General features: G+C 49.0%; 1 protein-coding gene across 2 annotated transcripts; it reads left to right on the top strand.

Annotated features, from left to right (window-relative positions):
- Positions 1-764: 764 nt before the first annotated feature.
- PIGV (phosphatidylinositol glycan anchor biosynthesis class V) lies at positions 765-10465 on the top strand. 2 transcript variants are annotated; one of them, XM_002913309.4, is made up of 4 exons: positions 765-1770; positions 3580-3714; positions 7180-8301; positions 9664-10465. In XM_002913309.4, the coding sequence occupies exons 2-4, from the start codon at positions 3637-3639 to the stop codon at positions 9943-9945; spliced, it is 1482 nt and encodes a 493-aa protein (XP_002913355.1). In that variant the 5' UTR covers positions 765-1770; positions 3580-3636; the 3' UTR covers positions 9946-10465. The 2 variants fall into 2 exon arrangements, with proteins under 2 accessions (XP_002913355.1, XP_034503227.1); XM_034647336.1 differs by lacking the exons at positions 765-1770; positions 3580-3714 and adding an exon at positions 4555-4740.
- The last annotated feature ends 4412 nt before the right edge of the window (positions 10466-14877 follow it).

The following is a 14877-nucleotide window of genomic DNA, read 5'->3' on the forward strand; positions in this document are numbered from 1 at the left end:
ACTGCTGCTGCTTCTTTTTTGGCCCCACTTCCTACGAGAGCAACTGTTTGACCGAGGAAGAAGAGTCCTGGGGGGGCGTTCTGGGCACCGTCCTCATTAGCCACCTGAGGTGGGGCTGAGGATCGAAGTAGGACACGAGGTCCCCGGTATCCGGAGGAGGGGAAAGGCAGGGGGATCCCCCACTTTCCTCACACCCGGGACGTAGGGTGCCACTGCCGGCCACAGAAACCCCAACGCTTCTTTCTATTCAGAGACCTCTATTGTGTGCCAGGCCCTGTGCTGAGCGGTTGATGCCTGACAGCGGGGAAAGTGCGACTCTGGCTGCTGTGAGCGGCCCCCAACTCCGAGAGCCTCCTCCGCACACACACATCGGGGAACTCAGTGTATGTTTGCGGGATGCAACCCGGGCGAGAGGGCCGACTCTGCCACAGCAGCACGGACGGGCTAACTGAAGGCGGGGGAGGGGACCTGAGGCGCGCGAAGCGCCAGAGGAAACTCTTCAGGTGTCACCAGAGCGGGAAGGTGCCAAGGCGGAGGGCACGGAGTCTCGAGGCTACGCCGTCCCCGCCCCGCGCGCCCGGAGTCAACATGGCCGCCGCGGACGAGGGCGGGGCAGCTCCGAGTCCGGGCAGGAGGGGGGCGGGGCCGCCTCGGCGGAGCCAGTGCGCAGGCGCGGGCCGCCCGGGGCCCGGATGGAGGAGCTGAGGTTCGGGCCCCGCCTGGGAGGTCGAGACGGGCCGGCGCTGTGGACCCGGCGCCAGCTCGGGAGCCTTGGAGTTCTCGGGGGGGGGGGGGGGGGGGGAGAGGGAAGTCGTCAAACGGAGGCCGAGGGAAATGAGGCGGAGGCCGCCGAGAAGCGGGGAGCCCCGCCCCTCCGCCATAGCGGCCTCCCGGTGCCGCCACTTCCTTTACAGCCTCCTGCCCTCCCCTGCCTTCCGGCCGTAGGCCGGGTCGGGCCGGCCCAGCCGGCCCCCTCGGGAGTAGCTCCTGAGCCGCGGCCCTTTTGGGGAGAGGAGGTGCCCACTGCCCGTTTGGGACTGTGTCTGAAAGGAAAGGTTTAGAATGGGCTTCGGACCCGGCTGGGGCTGGCAGAAGTCACGGAGACTTCCCCACTCTACAGAGGACGTTGTCTTACTCCAAGGGTCCAGGGCTCCAATTTAGGCTTCCCCGGAGTCTCAGCTAGGGCCTTTGCCTTCCCTAAGCGTACCCAGTTAAGAGCATGCGCTGTCTTTGGACAAGTATTGGACTTGGAGTTTGGAGTCCGGGGTAGTTACCCTGGCTCTGGAAGAGCACATCCCCTTTAGCCCGGTTGAAGGCCGGTGGGAAGACTATGAGGTTCCAGGAGGGGAAAAGATGACATTCTCTTTAAATATAGCCTAGGGTGTGTCACTTGACCCCAATGAGCCTCAGTTTCCACATCCATTAAATGGCGATGGTAATTATACTGGCCTCACAGGGTCTAATGAGCTCTCTGATGTAAAAACCATGGAGATTTTTATTTACTCAGTACTTGGCATATTTATCTCACGGGAAAATACGGTAAAACTAGTTGATCTGTGTCCTGCCAATTCAAGAGTCTGATTTCGCAAAGGGGTTGTTGGGAAGTGAGGGCTTCAACTACCTGAGAGGGACAACTCACTGGCTTTATTTTGTTTTTACTTGGTTTACCTGTAAGCTAAGTGTAGGTTACAAGCCTCCTGTGGTCGCTGGGGCTAGAGCTTGACTCTGGAGAAAGGAAAAGAAGAATGGAAGCCTGGTGAAGAGGCAGAGGTGGGTTAAGTGCTTTTCTGTCCCCAACTTTTCTTCCGCATGTGGGTGGGAAGTGAAGGAAGGGAAAAAGTGAATTCACCGTAGCATACAGAATCAGCGGCCATGTGAGGTTGCCGTACTTGTTTCTGCAATTCCTCTCGATTCCGCGAGTCAGATGCTGGAAATGTTGGGTGGATTCACAAACTATCGCGGCTCTCTGGGGTTTTCAAAAGCTTGCCTTTGAACTGAATTTTGATGAGCAAACCGGTGTGGCGTTGACGGCCCCTCCCTTCCTCCAGGCCTCCTCGTGATGGAGTGAGCAGCAGGCGCCCCCTTGTGCTGAGGAAAGTGTACTGTTGCTATTGGCCAATACACCAAGTGTATTGTTGCTCTTGCACCCTTGCTGGAGAAATTGTATTTTTCTGTGGCTTCTGTGACTTAGGTCTCGATCTTAACATGAGATATAGTGGGAGGAATACTTAAAGCAGTGATTTTATATCCCAAGCCAGTGAACTGGTGATGCCATATCTTGTTTTTACCCCTTCCACTCACACAGGCTTGAAATGCCTGTTCGTAATGCCAGGCCCTGGAGGTATGGTTGGGAGCAAAATAGACAAAGCCGCTGCCCTCACAAGCAACTTAAATAAGCCATAACAGTAAAGACGACGAAGCAGAGTACAATGAGAGCATATCCAATAGTCTGGTGAGCATCAGAGAATTCCAGAAACAAATGATACCTTACAGGTTTGATAGATGTTAGTCAGATAAGAAAGAAAAGTCTTCCAGCTGTCCCTGTTAATTTTTCAGTTGAAATGTTTTTTCCTTTAGGGATAGTTCACCCCAAATCAGTGAGCTGCCTCTGGTGCTCTTGCCTCCACTTCTGGTTTCCCAGACTGGTGTTTGAATGTTCTGTAGGAGCCATTGCTACTTCTTTTAGCCCAAGGAGTTGTGTTTAAGGGGGGGGGAAAAAAAGCTTTAAAGTTCATTCCTTGCCTCAGAATGACTTTGCAATTGTTTATACATTGCTCCCATTCCAACAAAGAGATGGGGTAATAACAGTTTTCTCCATCCCTAGTAGTCGACTCTGTCTTCCCCCTCAGTTTGTTTTAGCAATGTGAGCTGGCTGAAGTCCTGCTGAGTGGTGGTTTTCTTTTCCTTCTCCACTTAATTTAACAGACCAGCTGAACACACATCAGAGAGCTAGGCTAGAGTGTGTAGTCATTATGGTCTTCCAGTTGAGTTCTGTACCCCACTTTTGAGACTCTGGTTTGGGATCTAGTTTATTATTCTGGGCAAGAGGAAAAGGGCACACACCGAATAATAGCAGCCACAACATGGATTTGGTGGTACTTCTTCACACTTTCGTCCACTTCACCATCATGACAATTTCGTGAGAGAAAATAGTCTGGGGGAAAAAAAACCAACAACAGTCTGATCCCATTTTATACCTAAAGAACTGAGGCTCAGAAGGACTGAATGAGAACTTGCAAGTGACAAAGTCAGGACTTGAACCTGAGTCTTTAGTTCCTGCACAGGGGTATACAACAGGCTTTTGAAGATTTTCTGTGAGCCTAGCTGCCAACTTCATGCCTATCTGTGTAGAATTTCCCTGACAATACAGTACTTCAAAGTGATATCAAGTGGTCCCATCTGTCTTCAAGATGCTTTTCCCTCATCTGGGCAGTTAGGCAGTTAAGTTTGCCCCGTAATGCTGAAGGGGGAGTCTCCTGTGGAGAATGCTTTCAAGGATTTAGTTTTGTGGAAAAAAAAAAAATAACAATTTACTTTTGGCCCATGTGTGACATTTCCTCCTTGGGTTTTGGAGTTTAGAAGCCTGAGGGAGCTCAGTCCAGGCAGCGACACCCCTGAATTCCCAGTGGTGAGAGGATGTGGCCCCTGGACCCGTCCAGGAAAGAGGTGCTGAGGTTTGCAGTCAGCTGCCGCGTCCTGACTCTGGTGCTGCAGGTCAGTCTCTGATTTTTTGTCCTGAACATGCTGTTGCCACGTGACTGGGCTAGGCACTAAGAATCATCCCCATATTCTTTCTCCCTCCCAGTTGTGCCCTTCCACGTGCTTGGAACTGTAGACACCCATACCTGATAACCGAAAGGTGGGCAGGACTCTTAGAAATGGTCTGTGGTTTTTTAAAAGATTTTATTTATTTATTTATTTTAAGTAAACTCCACACCCAACATGGAGCTCGAACTTAGGACCCCAAGATCAAGAGTCGTGTGCTCTACCAACCAAGCCAGCCAGGTGCCCCAGAAATGGTCTATTAATCCCTTGTTTTACACATGAAGCAGCAGAGGCCTGAAAGGTTCAGTGGCTTCCCTAAAGATACATAGCAGGTTAGAGAAGGGCCAGAATCAGACCCCAGCTTTCCTAACTCCTGAGCTAGTTTGTCTTTCCAATAGACCATGAGGTTCTGTAACCACAGATGCCTTTAGAACTAGACAGCCCAAGGCATTGCCCTGGGTCCCCTTACCAGGAGACTGAGCACAGTGGCAGTCAGTTCAGCGGCACTGTCCTGAGGCCATCTGGGTGTATTCTGTTAGTCAGCAGTATCCCCCGCTCCTCCCCCAGGTGTCTCCCCTTGCTGCCTCACCCACCACAACCCTCAGAATGCATTTGCACTTTTGCAACTTCCTTCCCCCCCAGCCTCCTCTTGATACATATTTTATTTTTATTTATTTATTTATTTATTTATTTTTTTTTTTAAAGATTTTTTATTTATTTATTCGACAGAGAGAGAGACAGCCAGCGAGAGAGGGAACACAAGCATGGGGAGTGGGAGAGGAAGAAGCAGGCTTCCAGCAGAGGAGCCTGATGTGGGGCTCGATCCCAGAACGCCGGGATCACGCCCTGAGCCGAAGGCAGAAGCTTAACCGCTGTGCCACCCAGGCGCCCCTGATACATATTTTAATCAAATTTCGCATATATATGAATTCTCTCTGGTGCCTAGCACAGTGCCCAGTGCTTAGTATGTTCTCAGTATGTGTTGTTGTTGAATGTGTGTCAACAATCTAGGGGTGCTCTAGGGGTCAACAATTATGTGTGCTCTTTTTCCACAAATGCCATCTTCTCAGGGTTCTCTTTTTCCTTTCTAGAAACCTCCTTTCTCCCTTCCTGCACTATGAGACATAGCAGCCTCTGCTGGGTCCCAGGTTTAGTTAAAAGTAGCTTCAGCTTGGAGTCTAGGGCTGTTATCTGTGACTGTCACTCCTGTCCCATTCGTTTTCACTGTTTAAAGTGGCCTGATAAAGAAACTGACCAAAAAGAGAAAGAGCCTTAAGAATGGGGTTATACCCCAGTTGTGGGGCTGGGGAAACGGACCCAGTGATGGCTTTGAACACATCTGATGAGTGATTGGCAGGCCCCCTCCCTGGGGCAGGACTATGAACTGGCATCTGGGATAGGGAAGCAGGACTAATTCAGATGGTGATTTGGAAATGCGTATGTCTCCTCTCCTCTCACTCAACCACCAGGGTTGTATCAAGTGCCTGCTCTGTTCCCAGAACTGTGCTAGGTGGTGAGAAGGAAAAGTCATGGTCTCTTTTCCTTTGAGTAGCTGACAGTCTAATGATGCAAAAAGACATTTGACAATAATGCTATTTCATTATCCCTCTTTCTCCCCCACCCCTCTTCCAGCTTTAAAGCTCATGCCATCAGATGATCTCCCCAGTTACCCTTCATTGTTGCTGTCATCTCTGTTAGTGACAGCTCATTCCTTGAAGGTTTTAGCTCCTGATTCACTGTTGCTCTTTCCAGCACTCCTGTTGATTTCTTGGTGGTTTCATTATTAATAAAGCTGATACAACTAACCACTATCTCCTATCTTTCCAGCTCACTCCCTCTAATACCCCAGTTCTAACGGCTCTTCCACCCCCTCAGGACTTCTAATCCACTGATTCTACCTCCGTTTCACTGTGCCGCACCCACCTTCTGGCTTCTGCACCCCTCCTTACCCAGCTGGATTCCATGATCCACCAGGCACACGTGCACAACTTGCTTGCTCCCTACTCCCCGACTTAGTCACAAGACAGAAGCCCAGCCACGGTTCAGTTTCATTCTCTCTCTACTTCTGCATCATGCCTAGAGAGAAACACACAGCTTTATTGACTAGTCTCTTTTTCTTCAAGATCTTTGGCCCAAGCGAGTTCTTTAGTGCTACCTGGCGATCTTAGAGTAGTTCCCTGGCCCATTCATCCTGCCATTCTCTGAAATTGTTCTGCACATCAGAATCACTTGGGGGAGCTTAGAAAAAAAAAATTTCAATGTCCAGGCTGTATCCCATACCAGTTAAATCATTAATTCTGGGGGAGGGACCCAGACATCCAGACATCAGTATTTTTGAAATGCCCGGGGTGATTCCAGTGCACAGCCTATTTCGAGAACTAGGGTCATAGATGACTTATTTTACATGTTTATCGTTTTATTCAAGTCCCTAACACCTTTTCCCCAACTTGTTTCCCTGAGCGAAAACTCAGAAAAATAGATGCAAGCAGAAGTGACCTTGTGCCTGCTCCCACCACTTCCTTCCCATGCCTGCATCTGCACCTTTGTGCCTCCACTGCCGAAGCAGGCCAGCAGGCCGAACCCTGCTGTCCTCTCTCAGCCTTGCTCCTCTACCCGCGTAGCAGTTCCCTCCCCCTTTTGCCTGCTCCAGCAATTCTCCCCTCGCCCCGCATGCTCAGTGGTTTCCTTTCCACCAGATTATTCCCATTCACAAATACTTCTGTCCCATATTGTCATTCACCTACTACCCCATTTACAGCCAAACTCATCCAGATAGTTGTCTGTGTGCGCTGTCTTACTTCTCCCCTTCTCTGCCGGACCCAGTCCCGGCAGTCTTCTCTAGCCTCCACTCCACTGAAATAGCTCTTGTCAAATTCAGTGACCTACACATTTCTAAATCCAGTGGTCATTTTTCAGCCCCCATCTTCCTTGACCTACTAGCAGCATTTAACAGAATTGATCATTCCTTTGCTTCACTTGGTTCTAAGATACCCTGCTCTCCTGGTTTTCCTCGTACCTCAATGACTGTTCCTTCTTTATCTTCCCTCTGTTTCCTCACCCTCCTTCAAGCCTCTAAATGTTGACACGACCAGGGCCCAATCCTCAGATCTCTTTTCTCTAGCCCTGCTTCTTCCCTCCCTAGGTGATCTCATTCAGTCTCGTGTCTTTAAATACCTTCTGTGCAATTATGACATCTCAATTTATGTCTCCAGCCCTGATAGCTCTCCTGACCCTCAGACTCCTATATCTCACTGCCTCGTTGACCTCTGCCCTGGAATGTATAACTCAAACTTGCTAGTCTAGAACTGAACTCCTGATTGTCCTCCAACAAGTCTGTTCTTCCTCATTTTATTAAATGGTAATTCTTTCCTTCCAACTGCTCAACCGACATCCTAGTTCTCCTTCATCCCACAGGCTCTCTTCAATGCCATCATCCCCGATCACCGTGCAGAAGCCTTCTCTCCTCCTCGCCTCGCCCCCTCAGGCTCTGTGGACCACCTTGTGGAAGGTCTCCTCGGTGGCCTGTCTCGCTGGGACGCCGAACACTTCCTGTTCATTGCCGAGCATGGCTATCTGTACGAGCACAACTTTGCCTTCTTCCCTGGCTTCCCCCTGGCTCTCTTGGTGGGAGCTGAACTACTGAGGCCTCTGCGGGCATTACTGAACCTACGGAGTTGCCTGTTAATCTCAGTAGCGTTGTTCAATTCCTTGTTCTCTGTGCTGGCCGCTGTTGCACTTCACGACCTGGGCTGTCTGGTTTTGCGCTGTCCCCACCAGGCCTTCTATGGAGCCCTACTGTTCTGCCTCAGCCCCGCCAATGTCTTTCTGGCAGCTGGTTACTCGGAAGCTTTGTTTGCCCTCTTGACATTCAGCGCCATGGGGCAGCTGGAAAGGGGCCGAAGCTGGACTAGTGGACTCCTCTTTGCCCTCGCCACTGGCGTACGCTCCAATGGGCTGGTCAGCGTTGGCTTCCTCGTGTATTCTCAGTGCCAAGGCTTTCTGTCCTCTCTCATGGTGCTGAATCCTCTGAGACCGCTCTTGAAGCTGATGGGCTCTGTGTTCCTATCTCTGTTCATGCTTGGCCTTCCCTTTGCCCTCTTTCAGTATTATGCCTATACCCAGTTCTGTCTGTCAAGCTCAGCCCGCCCCATCCCTAAGCCCTTGCTGCAGTTAGCTGCGGACAAGGGCTACCGGATTGTGGAAGGAAATGAGCCACCTTGGTGCTCCTGGGAACTTCCCCTCATATATAGCTATATCCAGGATATCTACTGGAATGTTGGCTTTTTGAGATACTATGAGCTCAAGCAGGTGCCCAACTTCCTACTGGCCGTGCCAGTGGCTATACTGGTTGCCTGGGCAACATGGACATATGTGACTACCCACCCTTGGCTCTGCCTTACACTTGGGATGCAAAGGAGCAAGAACAGTAAGACCCTGGAGAAACCTGACCCTGGATTCCTCGGCCCTCGGGTGTTTGTGTACCTGGTCCACGCTGTGGCGCTGTTGCTGTTTGGTGGTCTGTGCATGCATGTTCAGGTGAGGTGGGCTCCTGACTGGGGTAGGGGCGTGAATACAGGCAGAACCCCTTGGCCAGGGTCAAGGAAGCCTGCTAGCTTCTCCCATTTGAGTGATCTGTGCCTAATTTATTCAGTCACCAACTCTTTGGGGGCTTTCTTTGTCCAGACCCTGGGTCAGACCACTGAGGAATGGGACATGAGTGAGATAAGATTGCTGCCCTAGTGGGTCTTATGGTAGAAACGGGGAGACAGACACTTAACAGATAAAATTCTAGTACAGTGGGATGGAAGAGGAGTTGCTGTTTTGTGATAAATATTGTGGAAACACATAGGAAAAGGGAGCTAATAGACTAATGGAGTTGAGGAGGGTGTCCTATTAAGGCTGGGTCCTAAAGAGTAAGAAGGAATTGCATTTAAGAAGCAGAGGAAGAGTATTCTGGGCAAATGAAGGGTGCGTGCAGAGACACGAGAGTCGTGGAAGGACCTGATGTGACGGAGATAAAGGAGTAAGCACAGAGGAGAGCGCGGGACCTTCCCCGACTGTACGGTTACACTGATTATACCGAGTGTCTCCTTGGATGTTGACTTGAGGCGCTCTCAGCTCTGGCAGATGCTCAGTCTTTGGAGGAGATCCCTTGTGCAATGTTTGGGGTGGGGGAGGTGATCGAGGAGTGGGCAGCCTTTGATACTTCCCATTTTTTTATTCCTGGCTATGGCCCCAGTTCCCACATAACCCCGAGGATGTCGGTTCCCCCATGCTGGCCACTCCTTAACAGCATCTGCCTCTTGGAGGCGCACATCGGCTGTTTGTGGAGTTCTCCAGGCTGCGTCAGTAAGAGGCACAGGGGAAATAGAAAGTAGCATTCTGTGTTTGCAGCTGGATTAACTAGTAGAGTGAGTGCCAGCACAGCTTCGAGTTTCCAGCTTAGATGAGGGAGGCCATGGTGAGACTTGGCTCTGAATTCCCCTAGGAGGGAAAATGTTGAGACAGTATCCCCTGCCCCCTTTCCCTCTGTTTGCCTTCCCCGCCGGGGGATGAGGGAACCACTTCAGGTTCCCAAAGCCCCGTGGCACAGCCTAGCGGTTAGAGTCCAGGCTCTAGGCTAAAATTGGACCCCAGAGTTTTTAGTATTGATTGGCCCATTACTGTGGTAATAAGTCTGTAGCTCTGCTTATTTGTGACATTGAGGTCACTTGGTTGGTGTCACGCACAGCTCTTTATGAGGCAGATCCTAAGTTCTGCTGATCTCTTGTCCAGAACAATCCATTTCTAGTCATGGGGCTGTAGTTTACCCAGTAGCAGGAAAGCCCCGGGCTGGTCCAAGGAAGCAGTGATATTCCAATCAATGTGTGGGTTTCCCCCCCCCCTTATGATTTCCAGGTTCTTACCAGGTTTCTGGGTTCCTCCACTCCTGTTGTATACTGGTTTCCAGCTTATTTGCTTCAGAATCATGAGCCACTGCTGAGATCCCTAGAGACTGTGCCTTGGAAGCCTCTTGCAGGGGACTCCCTACCAGGACAAAAGGTACCCAGAAATTCTATCATGGGACTTTTATACAACTGGAAAACCTGTTCTCTAGTCACACGATGCATTCTGGGCTACTTCCTGTCTTACTGGCTCCTGGGACTGCTCCTGCATTGCAACTTCCTACCTTGGACTTGACCTGGAGTCTCAGGGGTCTGGAAGTACAGGTACACACTGGGACTCTGTTGCCCTGGGACCCATGCTCTGTCCTTTAGGAACCTCCAGTCTCTCTGAAGGTTGGTCAGGAATGGAAGAAGTGTGAGCCACTGGAGAGCCATCTGGTCCTGCCTATGGCAAATTTTAGAGTAGTACCTATTTTCTCTGTAAGTGAAGAAATCTTACTCACCAAGTCAAAAGTACACTTGCATTTGTCTCGTCAACCAAGCATAGCAGAGATAGTTGTAAACTTACCACTGACCCACATGTAAATTTAAATGTAAAGTATTTAAATGTCACTTTCGTCAAAGGCTCTAGCTGACAGGCTGGTAATAGTCCACACATGATGGTGGAGGCCTGAACAGTGTACTGGTAGTAATAAGTAGGACCATCTTTTTTAAATGGGACATTGTTTCTGATTATTTTCATGATTTGTTCATTTATTTATATGAAAAATCTTACAAATATATGCAAATTAAACAACTTTTGGTTATGCATGCAATGAATTGCATTTCTATTTACTTATTTATTCTTAAGTAGGCTTCACACTGGGCAGGACTTGAACTCATGACCCTGAGATCAAGACCTGAGCTGAGATCAAGAGTTACACACTTAACTGGCTGAGCTACCCAGGCGCCCCTGAATTACATTTTTAAAAATAATACAAAATACTTAAGGAAAAAGTCATGGTAAAAAGAACATTGCACAAAGAACCAGGAGACCTGGATTCTAGTCCTCTCAGTAAAACCCCATTTACCAGCTGTATGACCTTGGGAGAGTTTCCACAGCCTTAGTGACCTCTTCTGAAACTGGGGGAAATGATATTATCCTCCTGGGAGAGGCGAGGGGCGTGGGCCATATAATCTAGTAGGTCCCTTTCTGCTCTAAGATCTTAAGAGCTGCCTTAAGCAATGGGATCATCCCGGTCTAAACTCTTTTTTTTTTTTTTTTTTAAGATTTTATTTATTCGACAGAGAGAGAGACAGCCAGCGAGAGAGGGAACACAAGCAGGGGGAGTGGGAGAGGAAGAAGCAGGCATAGCGGAGGAGCCTGATGTGGGGCTCGATCCCATAACGCAGGGATCACGCCCTGAGCCGAAGGCAGACGCTTAACAACTGCGCCACCCAGGCGCCCCTCCTGGTCTAAACTCTTATGTAGAAGCTCAAACATGTGATTTTAAGAGAAGATATCCAGTTCTCCTGCTTCCAGTGCTCAGAAGAAACTCCCCCTCTTCAGGGGCAACTCTGAGGAGTAACTTAAACGACCTTTCCTTTGAATGAGGGAAAGCAGTGACACGTGGCAAATAAGCCTCCCTGTCCTGGGTGAGTCAGTCTGTGCCAGCCAAGTAAACGGTCAAGGTGGTGATGGGATTTCCTGCCGTGCCCAAGTGCCTGTGCTTGATTGGGAGCCAACAGGGTAGCATGAATTGATAAATTGTGGGTAAGTCCAAGGTTGAATGAAATGGTATCTTCCTGGCCTTCATGTGGTTATGAGCCCATCACTGTATTGGTGGTAAGAGCGTTGACTCCTGCTGAGCTGTCTGTGCTCATCCTTTGAGGGAGGTAAGAGGCTCTGCATCATCACCACTCATTCCCTATTTGAGCTAAAAATTCCAACAAGCAGAAACTTCAAAATAGATGGGTAATCATAGCTTCTGGAGAGCACCAAGAATTGGAATTTTGACACACTCCCTCTGACCATGACAGAGAGCTGAACTTGCCAGCTGAAGGGAAGCTCCTGGCCGAGCCCCAGCACCCTCTGTTGGAGCTTCTAGTCAGCCTGCCCAATAAGCATTTCCCATCCATCGCCCCGGCTTTAGCACAGCTGAGAGCATTTGGTCCAGAGTCAAATGCTTCTGAAAATGTACACACAGATCGGGGCAGCCCTCTGCCTTCTGCCAAGACACCCGAGTGCCCTTCTTGGCAAAAGATGATAACCCCTGCCCTAGTGTCCCTCCAGTTGGCAGGAACTGTTCCCTGCCTCCTCACCAACAGCTGCAAATCCAGGGACTTCCACCCTGTGTGCAGGAAGACTTGAGGTCCTGTTTCAGCCCTGTTTCAGAGGTAGGAATGCTAGATCCTTTGCTCTCATGGAGTCTCTTCTTTACCTCTTTTTGGGGGATAATCAGGATGGATTGCTTCCAGAAACAAATAATTGCAAGGACCAGAAACCCTGTAAATGGAAATCCCACCTCAACTAATACCAAGGAACCAAATTTTGGTATTCTGCAAAGGCCATTGTGGTTACAGTTGATAATAGAAGAGATAACTGAGGACCCCAGCTAGGTGGACGTACCTGGTGTGTGACCTGGAGATGGACGTAGTTTTCTTTTTGAACTTGGAGGGATCTAGTTGCTATTCTCCAAGGATCTAAGGAATGGGCTGATTTTATGGCCAGCAGCTGTCCTTTTACCATCCTGTTAACAGTCTTTAATAGTCTGGGAGAGGGACATGAAGGGCCCAAGGCAGGAAGCTTCCTGTTTACCCTGAGGCCTAACAATGCTGCAGCTGGGTTGGGCGTCTACAATTTCAGAGAAAAGTCATTTCCTTCTGAGACCCAGCTAAAACAGAAACCAGACGCTTCATACACCTAAGAAGTAGATGCTTTTTTGTTCTTTAATGAAGGTGGGAGGAGAGGGAGTGTTTGACATGTCTTTACCAGTCCCCTTGGGGAAAAATCGCTTCTTTTCCTGAGCAGACCTTCTCACCTTCGTCTAAAAATGTAGTGTGTGCAGGCTCAGAGGCTTTGAAATTGATCAATTCTTTCAACAATTGTTTATGAATGCCTATTTTAGGGACTAAAGACATGACTCGCTACGCGTCCTGTCCTCAAATAATCGTCTAATAGAGTTGGTAGCAGATACACAGAAAATTTAATCAACATAGAAACTGGTAGGGGCGCCTGGGTGGCTCAGTTGGTTAAGTGTCTGTCTTTGGCTCAGGTCATGATCTCAGGGTTCTGGGATTGAGTCCCATATCCAGTTCCCCGCTCAGCGGGTAGTCTGTCCCTCTCCCTCTGCTCCGCCCACCACTCGTGCTCGCTCTCAAATAAATAAATAAAATCTTTTTTTTTAAACATATTTTTAAAAATACTTTATTTATTTATTTGTCAGAGAGAGAGAGAGAGTGAGCCCAAGCAGGGGGAGTGGCAAGGAGAGCAGACAGAACAGGCAGAGAGAGAAGCAGGGTCTGTGCTGAGCAGGGAGCCTGACGCAGGACTCAATCCCAGGACCCTGTAATCATGACCTGAGCCAAAGGCAGTCACTTAACCCACTGGGCCACCCAGGCATCCCAAATAAATAAAATCTTTAAAAAAAAGGTAGAAACTGGTTAATTCTGGGGACCGAAGGGCCACATAAACTTCTTGCTCTGTACCTCTCTCGAACTTTTTATGGTGAGGAGGAGTTAAAGTTTTGCTTGTATGCTTACGAAAAGATAAGTGAGGTACAGAGTAAGTCCTCTATAAATTCACACAAGGTGAAGATCCCTTCCAGCTTGGAATACCCGAACAGACCTGGTGGGGGAATAGCCTTTGAGCTGGACTCTGAAGGACGGGGAGGATTTGGAAGTTAAGGGCAGAGAATGAGTATAGGAAGCAGGCAGTGGAACAGGACAGGGAGAGCTCAGCTGGAGTAGAACTGAGGTATCCTCGTGGAGAGCTGCTGTGTCCTCATGTGTAAACTTGAGCCAGATACTGAACCTCTGGGCCTCAGTTCACTCGTCTGTGAAATGTGGAAAACCCTGTCTACCGCGTAGATATAAATAACATCTATCTCAGGGTTGTCGTGGAAATTAAGTGAAAAGTATTCAGAACAGTGTGACACAGGAGCAGCTGCACACTTGGGACAAGCTGAGTTTGCGATGCCATCAGCACATTCATATGCCAGGAAACATGCAAGTGGAGACCAGGAGAGGTCAGGGAGCCTTCCACACAAGACATGATCATTACAGCAGCCACGATTGGATGGGACTGTCAAAAGGTGTAGAGAGAGGAGGAGGGCCCGTAAGACCTTGGGCAAGTGATTCAACTTCTCTACACCTGTTTTCTCACCCTGAAAATGGGGGTGATAGCACCTACTACACAGAGTAGTTAGGAGGATTAAATGAGATACTAGATGAAGCACTAGCAGAGCACCTGGCCCATAGTAAGAACTTCGTGAATGGTGGCTATTCCTCCTCCTCCTCATTAAAGGACTAGAAAAAAAAAATAGTATTGGGGAAGGGAGAGTTTCTTTTTTTAAAGATTTTATTTATTAGACAGCGACAGTGAGAGAGGGAGAAGGAGGCTTCCCATTGAGCAGAGAGCCTGATGTGGGGCTCGATCCCAGGACCCTGGGACCATGACCTGAGCCCAAGGCAGACGGTCCACCGAGGTGCCCCAAGGGAAAGTTTCAAAAAGAAAGAAATGGCTACCAGGGTCATTCGCTGTTAAGGAAAGGATGAGAAGAGCTATTGAATTTAGGGATTAGGGATATTATCCAAGATAGACTAACTGCTGTAATCAACAACTTCCAAAACTCAGTGGCTTCATCAGACAAGTTCCTTTTTTGTTTACATCGTGGTCTAGTGCAGGTTTGGGCAGGGAGGCCTATTCTACCCAGTCATCTGGGACCCAGGCTCCTTCCATTTTGTAACTTGAGAAGGTCAAAGTCCTCTGCTTTCGGAGAGGTTTTAAGAGGCCAGCCAGACCTCAGTCACCCACCGCGTCTAACTGCAAGGGAGGCTGGGAAGTCGGGTTGCCAGATGAGAAGCAGAATGCTCAGTGAAATTTGAATTTAGGGTAAACAGATATTTTTTTTCAGTAAAATTGTGTCCCAAATGTTGCACAGGACATACTTATACTAAGAAATTCTTTGTTGTTTATCTGAAATTCAAATTTCACTGGGCATCCTGTGTCTTTATTTGCTAAATCTGG

This window comes from Ailuropoda melanoleuca, chromosome 2 (assembly GCF_002007445.2).
Source record: "Ailuropoda melanoleuca isolate Jingjing chromosome 2, ASM200744v2, whole genome shotgun sequence".
Taxonomy (NCBI): Eukaryota; Metazoa; Chordata; class Mammalia; order Carnivora; family Ursidae; genus Ailuropoda; species Ailuropoda melanoleuca.

Excerpts from the sequence above, each read along its gene's own strand:
- PIGV (XM_034647336.1), top strand. The coding sequence starts at position 4,576 with ATGTGGGGCTCGATCCCAGAACGCCGGGATCACGCCCTGAGCCGAAGG. Across the intron at positions 4,741-7,179 it reads CAGTGCTTAGTATGTTCTCA|GCTCTCTTCAATGCCATCAT; the intron begins GTATGTGTTGTT and ends TTCATCCCACAG. Across the intron at positions 8,302-9,663 it reads GTCTGTGCATGCATGTTCAG|GTTCTTACCAGGTTTCTGGG; the intron begins GTGAGGTGGGCT and ends TATGATTTCCAG.